The sequence below is a fragment of the Agrilus planipennis genome, unplaced genomic scaffold (genome assembly GCF_000699045.2).
Source record: "Agrilus planipennis isolate EAB-ADULT unplaced genomic scaffold, Apla_2.0 scaffold22, whole genome shotgun sequence".
Lineage (NCBI taxonomy): Eukaryota > Metazoa > Arthropoda > Insecta > Coleoptera > Buprestidae > Agrilus > Agrilus planipennis.
This window is the reverse complement of record NW_020438874.1, coordinates 624664-633991: the sequence shown is the minus strand read 5'-3', so window position 1 is coordinate 633991 and position 9328 is coordinate 624664. Positions and strand designations below refer to the sequence as shown.

Below are 9328 nucleotides of genomic sequence, written 5' to 3'. Positions count from 1 at the left end.
GTTACTGGGAGGGGCCGTAAAGACGACTCTATACAAACAATAAAAGATTACGAAGAGAATTTCTTCAGAAATTCAAAATTATTCAAGCAAGTACATTTTTTAAACATGTAGTCGTCAAATTGTAAATGACTGGATATTATTTATTGTTTTTTGTACAGACAAGGTAGAGTATTATCCAATCAAGTGACTACGCGTAATTTGAGTATGGCGGTAGCCGATTGCTTTTGGAAAATGGTAAAGGAAACTGTTGAGCAACAAGCAGATGCATTTAAAGCTGCAAGATTTAATCTAGAAACAGAATGGAAGAATAACTTTCCTCGACTACGTGAGCAAGATAGGGATGAACTGTTCGACCGAGCACGGTCAGAAATTCTCGACGAAATTGTCAACTTATCTCAAGTCAGCACTAAACAGTGGGAGGAAAGTCTCATGAACAAAATTTGGGAAAAGGTTTCTACGCATGTATTCGAGAACATCTACTTACCATCTGCACAGACTAATTCGCAGGGTAATTTCTTCTTAATAAAAACTATTACAAAATGATTTTTAAAAAAATTATCTAGAAACCTTCAATACATCGGTGGATATCAAGCTTCGTCAATGGGCTGAACAGACGTTACCGTCGCAATCTGTAGAGTCTGGTTGGGAAACACTGAAAGAAGAGTTTAGATCTTTCTTGGAAAAGGCATCTAAAAATCCCAATCATGACAATATTTTTGATCAACTGAAAACAGCAGTTGTGGAAGAGGCTATGCGACGTCATACATGGGAGGATAAAGCTGCCGAAGTGCTACGAGTTATTCAACTAAATGCTCTAGAAGATAGAACGGTGAATGATAAAAGGGACTGGGACTCAGCCATTCGATTCCTTGAGAGTAGCATACGTGAAAAATTAAAAACCACTGATATTGTACTCAAACAGATGTTGGGACCTTCCACGAAAGAAAAGTGGTTGTATTGGAAGTCTCCCACCGACGAACAAGCAAAAAGAAGCTATGTCAAGTCGGAATTGGACAAAATATTGGCTTCCGATCAAGTAAGAATAATTTTTTTTTTCAGTATCTGGTATATATTTTTCATTTTTCAGAAACATCCTCCTGCTTTAAGTTATGATGAATTGACAACAATTCGTAAAAATTTACAGCGTAGTAACGTCGAAGTCGACTCTGATTTTATAAGGGAAGTATGGGAACCGGTCTATAGGAAACATTTCTTAAATCAGGCCATTAATAAGGCCTACGATTGTCGCAGGTCTTTTTTCATGTACCATCAAGGTCTCGAGACTGAATGCGGTGATGTGGTGCTGTTCCATAGGATACAACAAATGATGAAAGTGACATCAAATGCTCTCAGGCAACAAATTATGAATAGAGAAGGTAAATATTTTAATGGAATCCAATGACTGTATGTATTATCGTTGCTTTCGCTGTTTATACTTTCAGCAAGAAGATTAGATAAAGAAATAAAAGATGTACTGGATGATTACAGCCAGAATCAACAAATTAAAGAGAAACTGCTAACTGGAAGGAGAGTAACTCTTGCAGAAGAACTAAGTATGCTTTAAAGTATCAACTTTTCTGTTTTAAATAATAATTTTAATTTTTTTAGAACGTGTTAGACAGATTCAAGAAAAATTAGAAGAATTCATCCAAGCATTGAATAAAGAAAAATGAACTAGTCTCAATTCTATTATATCTTATTCCTATTAATTTTGTTGTTATTTTAATATTGTAAAATATTTGCTTTGCAGAATAGGTAACTTAAGTAAATTACGTATATATTTAATTTTACCAAGATATTTGCAATTAAACGATCAAAAACATAGAAAAAGCTACTTTAATTAAATCCTATTGTATTATAAATCAATATCTAGTTGTAAATTGTCAAATTTATCCGCGTCGTAAAAACATGCTCTTACTTGCCTCCCACCAAAAAAACGTCCATTTAAGTCCACAACTGCTTTTATGGCACTTTCAATACGCTTAAATTCTACAAATATTCTCACAGCTTCCTCTGGCTCTTTATCCATGAACTCATGGATAATAACACTACCCACTTCGCCGTATTTTGTATTACATTCATCCTTGACTTCTGGCTCTAGTTCATCATCCACTTCTCCAGGTCCTACCATGTTTCTTAATACAACTACCTGATAGATAACAAAGAATACAAATTAGAAAAAAGTATTTTGTTATCTCATTCAAATTATCTTTCTTTTCTTAATATATTTTAGTCTATGTAATAGATAAATTCATATTTTACCTTACTAGGAGACTTCATCATTTCTGTAATACTTAATTCTTGCTTTGCCCCAAAATCAGTAACAGGTGGAGGCATAATTTCTTTTTCATGAATAATTCTACCCCCTCTTTTTGATGTTTTTTCAACTTGTAGGGCCATAGACATTCCCTGTTCTTGCTTACCAAGCCCTTGTCCTTCTTTAAAGCCATATTTAGCCATAATTTTGGCAGCAACAGAACTACCATCATAAGTGTTTACCAAAGTAGGTTTAATGACAATAGGAGCTTCTGGAGGCTCTTGTAAACTGGGAGGTGGAGCAATTGCAACTCCACCTCCCACACGAGATGATTTTGTTACAGGCTCCTCATCTTCTTCCCATCTGCCTATGGAAATAAGTTATATTGCAATTGCCAAATGCAATACATGATGATAACAAAACATTAAATCATACCTGCAAAACCACTTCCAACAGGTGGAAGGGAAACCTGTGGTGTTGCTTGTGAAGGCATTGGGGTAGGAGTATCTTCTTCTGGATCACTAAAACGACTTTTTCTTTTTTTCTCTCTTCTTCTCTCTTCTTTCTCGTTTTCACGGTCTCTCTGGTCTCTCAATTCTTTAACTACTTTTTCATATTCATTTGGCCAAAGGGGATCATACTCATTATCCACGTTCCAATCATACTCAGATCCAAATCCTGTCAGTGATGGAATGATGGGAAGAGAATGTTCATTCTTTACCCTCGATGAACCCCTTATGGTTACTGTATTTGAAAAAATCTCATCCTCATCTCGTTTGCTCTTTAAATCAATTACGGGAGCCAAACTTGCTTTCCTCTGTTGATCACGTTTAGGCTGTGTAACAGTAGCTTTTTTTAATTGAAGCTGCGATTGCAATAGTTTAATTCCAGAAGACCATCCTGATACTTTTTCTGTGGATTGAGTTTTAACATCATAATCATCGTACAAAGACATTTTTTAATCATTTAATTTTAAGTGAATTTTAAGGTTATTATCATAGACAAGGTTAATACCCTTCATGAATATTAACGGTGGTGTTTGTGGTAACAGTCAACTAAGGAACCTTTTGATGCACTACTCATTTACACCATTTTTTTTGTATCTGATATCTATGGATTTATGCACTTATATAATTATATAATAGTAAACCTAATAATAATTTAATAAGTATAATAAGCATTATCATTATTAATAATAAAGTTTACGATTTATACATGAGGCAGTTTGACTTTTGACGTTTGTATAAAATTCGAATTAAAAGTAAGTGTTTCTGGTCTTTAAAAAATGACAGAAGAAATTCGAAACCTCTCACTAGGTCTTCAAAAATTTAGAAATTTCCTTTTTGGACGAAAGCACACGCTTACACATCGTTACCCTAAGGATGTGTCTTGTCGATCTCCTCCACTGCCAAAGTTGCCAGACGGACCATCTCATAAATTGAGTAATAACTACTACTTTAGTAGAGATCCTCGTAGGGAAATAAAACCTCCAACAGTTGTGTATGTCCCACAAATATCATTAGAGAAAACAGGCGAATGTCCACAAAAATTAATTGGAGCTAGAAAACCTGGAATAACATACAATTGGGACCAGTAATTGATGAATGATGCATATAGTAATTATATCTATTTAACTATTCATGAAAATATAGAAGAGATGAAAGAAAATTAAATTTTGTTTTAGTAGTGTTTTGTTTGTTTGGCCTTGAAATAAATTTTCTTTAAAGTCACTTGCTTTTGTCAGATCTCCTCCTATTTCCAAATATTCTAATATCATTTCTGATATTTATAAGTATAGTATAAAACCGGACGACGATTTATTGTAGCGGTGNCTAAGTATTTATGACTTAAGAAAGGAATGTAAAACGCTCTAAAAAAGGGGTGCGAACTTTCCACCTTCAAGAATGGCAAAGTTTTGACAATTTTCCATTTTTCGGTCTGTTTAGCATAATTAGGCTCCAAGTTGGATTCTTTTCCCTGATCCAAATCCAACAAAAAGTGACATTTATTAATATTAAAAAGAGTACTCGAATTTCCTTCATTTTTGTCATTGAAATGGGCATGAATTATCTGCGTACCATTTTCCGATTCTGTATAAGGAGCGGGTAGCATTCCGTCAAATTCTGATTTTATGAAACGCACATTCCAATTTGTATTTGGCAAGAAAAAAGATCCAGGAAAACGATACCAATCTTTACCTAAACATACATTCACTTGGGACTCATTGGGAAATTTTCCCTCCAATGGAAATCTGTTTAATTCCATTGTTAAGTCTAAAGGTGCATGGTAATTTTTATACAGGGAAAATATACGAGATATACCTGTAAATAAGTTTTAAAAACATTTTAATTAATAATTAACTTTATATTAAGTAAAGGAGTAAGCTCCAAAAAGAAAAAGAAATTACAGTACTAGGAATGATTTGGGGAAAAACATAAAGAATTAAGGAATATTGGAAGAGCAAAACGTTTCTCTTCTTCACATTAGTATAGTGTAACGATATGCGGAGCTGAAGTACAGGGTAAATACACAATCATGGATTATATGAAAGGGAAAAATATATATAATTTCTAAAATCCTCACCGATTAAACTGCAAATAGTGACTGCAGCAAACATTACAAATGCAGTTGAATCTAGATAATGTGAACTAGGAGAAATTTTTATAAAGCCAATGCGTTTTGTACTCAAGAGGCATAACAGTCTAAATATAAGCTTCTGTACAACATCTACAGATATGGCACCCGCTAAACATATCATGGGATAAATTGGAAATAAAAACCTTTAAATAGTATAGATTAGTAATAACGACTTTTTTTAAATAATATTTACCTTTCCTCCTTATGAGACTGAAATAAGAAAACAACCAACCATAAAAACATTGGTGCTAAAGAAAGTGTATGAGGTAACATTAAAGTAGCCCTATTTCTTGCAGGTACCAAGATATGAGATAGAGCAAGGACTACAGGTGAAAGTAGAGCTAAAACCTGCAAAAGGTATTCACTAAGAAGAAAAAATCTTACTTCATAAAAAATTCATACCCAAACAAAATTAAAATTAAGAAAGCCATTCACTATATAAAAAGAAAATGGTTCTTTGCCATACAATTCAGGACCTGCACCCCCTAGAACATTATATTTAACAATATTCCAAGGAGCAATGGTTAGTTTTCCAAAATATTTAGAATCTATGGCCACCATGGGTCCTAAAACTGTCACTGCAGATATAACAGACCACTGAATGAAATCTTTATACATTTTCTGACAATACAACATATCAAATGCTATGGGAACACCTAAAAGAGCAGCAAAAGGCCAACCTGAAAATAAAAATGTAGGAAACTTAGTGTTTTAAAGAGTTTGAGTAACTCACCTAAAAGTGACCCCAATGCAGTGAAGAAAATTGCCAATGGATATTTTTGTTGCCACCATGCTGCACATGCAGCAGCAAATGTATACATGGCATACGATGAGGGTAAATATGCTGTGCTTGATATAAACATTCCAGCTGAAAATAACTGAAAAGCTAAGCACAACCTACCAACATGTACACCAAACTCTCTGCAAACTGCCCTAAAAAGCAATCAAACAGATTTTACTTATGGATAAAGATTAACCTATGTGTATTATAACTTACTTATAAAAATACACTTCTGCAAAAGAGCATGCTAACCCCAGTAAACATCTGATAAAGTAAAAAATGAGTAGTGGATTTGGTTGTAGTATTTTGTGATAAATATATGCTGGGATTGCATGTACTAATAAATATGTATAAGACCTTAATGCAAATTGAGGACTGTACTCCCAGGTTTGTAGCCCCTTACCAAAAACTTTATAGACTTAGAGATAAATTCGAAAATGCACCAAGGTACTAACCTAGATAATGAGTAGGCTCCCAATAGTTAAAAGTTTCATCGCAATCGGTTATGTGAGACCAAATAGCTGCACAAAAACGAGCAGACAATATTGCCTTAAATGCTGTATCACCTCCAGGATAAACTAAATTGTTTGCCTCCTTTTCAGTTTTTCTAAAAACAAACATACGTTTACATAAATATAATTTAAAATAAGGAATTTGTAGGTTACTTAGATTGCACTTTAGCAACTTTCTTGTTATTGTTCTTCGGTTCCTTTCTCGTACTACTTTGACTAGCATTTTGGCGAAGTTTAAATGATTTTCCTGATTTATTTACCATATTTTGGCCAGTTAAACTAGCATTAATTATAAAATAACAAAAAAGGAACACGTACACATGAAGCCATTATCGAATTTACTGATAAAGAAAATTTGAAATTATTCGACGTATAGACCATGCGAATATGTCTACTATGGTGTAGCGGCACAGTAGTGGTATATCTTGAATAAACTCGATGTAATATTCAAAAGAATTTTATCTACAATCTATGAACCAGTCATAACCTCTTTCTCTTTTGACGTTTGGAAGTGAACATTGAGTTAAAAATGCGATTTTACAATATTTAATATAATTTATATCAATATTTATTAATAAGTAATGAAAACAATTATGAAATACTTATAAAAAATGGAGCATTTAATGAAAGGAAAATTTGGGTAGGAAACGAAAAATTGAAAAACTGCTAGAGGTTATATCATCTTTTATTTTAGGCGGATCATAATAAGTTCTTATTCGCAAAATCCCTTAAAGTATGGGCGAAATGCATGTGCTAGAAGGAAAATGTATACTATGTGGACAGCTAGAGCAATTGATCGTTCAAAACCGCTGCTTAAAACTCAAATTCAGTATCAAATTTCTAAGAGAAATTATGGAATGTTTGTTGTCAGAGCTCTCAGAAGTGTCCTTAAAATACGGTACTTAGTATTAGGAGGAGCTGTAGGTGGAGGAATGACGTTGCAAAAGGTACAATTAAATATATTCTATGTGCCATAAAATAATAATTCATATTATTTTCAAAATAATGTAAAAAGAAAACGATTCATTTATCTGTTCTAATAAATTGTTTCAACAAAAAAGTCATTATCAAGAGGTATGAAGTATACAAACATATATTTAACATTTGCGACATCTCAAAATTATTCAAACAATGCTTCAAAAAACTTGCATATAGATACTACCTTAAATTTATTCAACTTCAGAAATACAATGACTGGAAAGATGGACTTCCAGACTTAAAATGGTTAGAAGATGTTATGCCTGACAATGACAAGTGGCAGCAGTGGAGAGTTTCCCTCATAGACCTCAAGGATAGTGTGAAAAATAACATTGACATTGGTTGGTATTTGTTTTATATTAGATAATATATTTCTTTAAAATATGCTAATCTAAAATAAGCATAAATATCCAAAACCTCAGCATTATTTTTTCTTCAACAGTAGATAAGTGTTGTTATAAATTTACTTACTTGAATCCTCCTCCACACAATCCCCAATCCAGTATGCCAGATGAATTCCAGGTAATTATCAAAATTATTATTGTTAAGATCCCAGACTGAAAGCACTATCAGAAGCAAAATATAATCAGTTTAAAAACTGGTTTGATGAACGTTTAAATGATGCTATTGCTGCTGCTGAACAGTCAGAGAAAGAATCATTGCCACCTTCTGTATCTGGTAAGTACAATTCAGCATCACTGAGTACACTCTATCTTATCTGTATAACAAACCAATTTCTTTCTCAGGTGCTTTCTCAGGCCTTTCCGAGTTTATAGACAGACTGTACTCAGGTATGATGCGTAGTTTGTTGTAGAAGTTTTGGTTTTAACATTCGTATTTTGTATGTAATATTTCAAGAAGGAATCAGAGGTACAATTATTTCAAGAATTCATTTGTTTTATTCAATTTTTGAACTGAACATATCTACCACTGTTTTTCTTGTAACTGAAATTCTTTTTGAAGTAAAACGGTCATTATTTGTTGTGCTATTATGTAAATGTTTAACTTTTTGATATATTTGTTCACTAATTTTGTTAGAACATTATTGTAATGTACTATAAACCTATGCAGAAACAAAGAAGGATTTAAAAGAAAGGCAAACAGTTCACGCCATTCCTTTTACGAATAAAGAAGACGAAAATTATAGGAGACAAACGCAATCACGTTTGGAAGCTATGCAAGACGAAGTTATCCAGACGCAAATTAAGTATCAACGAGAACTGGAAAAATTAGAAAAGGAAAACAAAGAACTAAGAAAGCAAAATCTTCTACTTAAGCAAGGGCGCAAGCCGCTTACACGCCAAGTCAAACGCAGTTTGATAGATATGTACAGTGAAGTTTTAGATGAGTTAGCAGACTATGACAGCACTTATAGTGCTGCTGATCAGCTTCCTAGAGTTATAGTAGTTGGGGATCAAAGTAGTGGAAAAACTTCAGTACTAGAAATGATCGCACAAGCTAGGATTTTTCCGAGAGGGGCTGGTGAAATGATGACAAGGTAAAACTACATCAAAAAGTAAACAAAAAAAAAATAATTATGTACCCAATGTTTTTTTAACTTGGTAACTAAAATATCTTCTTTCTTTGAGTTTTATCTACAATTATTTATTACCCTATTGCTTGGTTGTGTTACAGAGCCCCTGTTAAAGTAACTTTGTCGGAAGGGCCCTATCACGTGGCACAATTTAGGGATTCTTCAAGAGAGTTTGATTTAACTAAAGATTCGGACTTGGCGGACCTTAGGAGGGAAGTTGAATTGAGAATGCGCAATAGCGTTCGAGGGGGAAAGACCGTATCAAACGAAGTAATCTCAATGACGGTCAAAGGTAACTTCATACATTTAGTTCAGTTTTTGGTTCAAAAGTCTTATGAATCTAATTTAAAAACCTTACTTCTTATCACGAGTTCTTTAATTGTAGGTCCTGGTTTACAAAGAATGGTGCTAGTCGATCTACCTGGTATAATATCGGTAAGTTTTAAATTAGTTAATGAACCTTTTTTTTACCGTTTTTGCCTATTTAAGACCGTTACAACAGATATGGCAGCAGATACAAGGGAGGCAATTAAACAAATGACACAGGCTTACATGAATAATCCAAATGCCATAATTTTATGTATTCAGGTATTACAAAAAAAAAAATTTTTTGGCAATTATAATTATTT

The 9328-nt window shown here is 33.3% G+C and overlaps 4 protein-coding genes across 6 annotated transcripts in view; 2 read left to right on the top strand and 2 right to left on the bottom strand.

Annotated features, from left to right (window-relative positions):
* LOC108732966 (alpha-1,2-mannosyltransferase ALG9) overlaps positions 1-6552 on the bottom strand; it is an 11646-nt gene extending 5094 nt beyond the window's left edge. Inside the window, exons 1-9 of one of the 3 annotated variants that reach the window (XM_018463982.2) lie at positions 6341-6552; positions 6131-6282; positions 5892-6084; positions 5628-5827; positions 5297-5574; positions 5088-5242; positions 4841-5037; positions 4336-4578; positions 4107-4234 (exon numbers count right to left, since the gene is read on the bottom strand). In XM_018463982.2, the coding sequence (XP_018319484.1) occupies positions 4209-4234; positions 4336-4578; positions 4841-5037; positions 5088-5242; positions 5297-5574; positions 5628-5827; positions 5892-6084; positions 6131-6282; positions 6341-6450 (1554 nt within the window). In that variant the 5' untranslated portion in view covers positions 6451-6552 and the 3' untranslated portion in view covers positions 4107-4208. Of the gene's footprint in view, positions 1-4097; positions 4579-4840; positions 5038-5087; positions 5243-5296; positions 5575-5627; positions 5828-5891; positions 6085-6130; positions 6283-6340 lie in introns of those variants that run through there. The other 2 variants (XM_025980462.1, XM_018463983.2) reach the window with 2 other exon arrangements.
* Positions 1819-3266, bottom strand: LOC108732969 (splicing factor 45). Its single transcript, XM_018463985.1, has 3 exons — positions 2693-3266; positions 2263-2624; positions 1819-2149 (listed from the first exon to the last, which is right to left on the bottom strand). The coding sequence occupies exons 1-3, from the start codon at positions 3210-3212 to the stop codon at positions 1856-1858; spliced, it is 1176 nt and encodes a 391-aa protein (XP_018319487.1). The 5' UTR covers positions 3213-3266; the 3' UTR covers positions 1819-1855.
* On the top strand, positions 3444-3944 carry LOC108732970 (NADH dehydrogenase [ubiquinone] 1 alpha subcomplex subunit 7). Its single transcript, XM_018463986.2, has one exon. The coding sequence runs from the start codon at positions 3543-3545 to the stop codon at positions 3852-3854; it is 312 nt and encodes a 103-aa protein (XP_018319488.1). The 5' UTR covers positions 3444-3542; the 3' UTR covers positions 3855-3944.
* A 115-nt stretch (positions 6553-6667) lies between the features above and the next one.
* LOC108732968 (dynamin-like 120 kDa protein, mitochondrial) lies at positions 6668-9323 on the top strand (the record flags this gene model as incomplete). Its single annotated transcript, XM_018463984.2, has 9 exons — positions 6668-6827; positions 6882-7134; positions 7371-7506; positions 7715-7843; positions 7912-7956; positions 8237-8663; positions 8801-8991; positions 9085-9134; positions 9189-9323. Coding segments are annotated over exons 1-9 (1395 nt in total), but the record flags the coding sequence as incomplete, so codon positions are not given.
* Positions 9324-9328: the final 5 nt, after the last annotated feature.

Coding starts and splice junctions, on each gene's coding strand:
- LOC108732969 (XM_018463985.1), bottom strand. CDS start 3,212: ATGTCTTTGTACGATGATTATGATGTTAAAACTCAATCCACAGAAAAA. Junction 2,625..2,692: donor TGTTGGAAGTGGTTTTGCAG/GTATGATTTAAT, acceptor TTATTTCCATAG/GCAGATGGGAAGAAGATGAG. Junction 2,150..2,262: donor TGATGAAGTCTCCTAGTAAG/GTAAAATATGAA, acceptor GTTATCTATCAG/GTAGTTGTATTAAGAAACAT.
- LOC108732970 (XM_018463986.2), top strand. CDS start 3,543: ATGACAGAAGAAATTCGAAACCTCTCACTAGGTCTTCAAAAATTTAGA.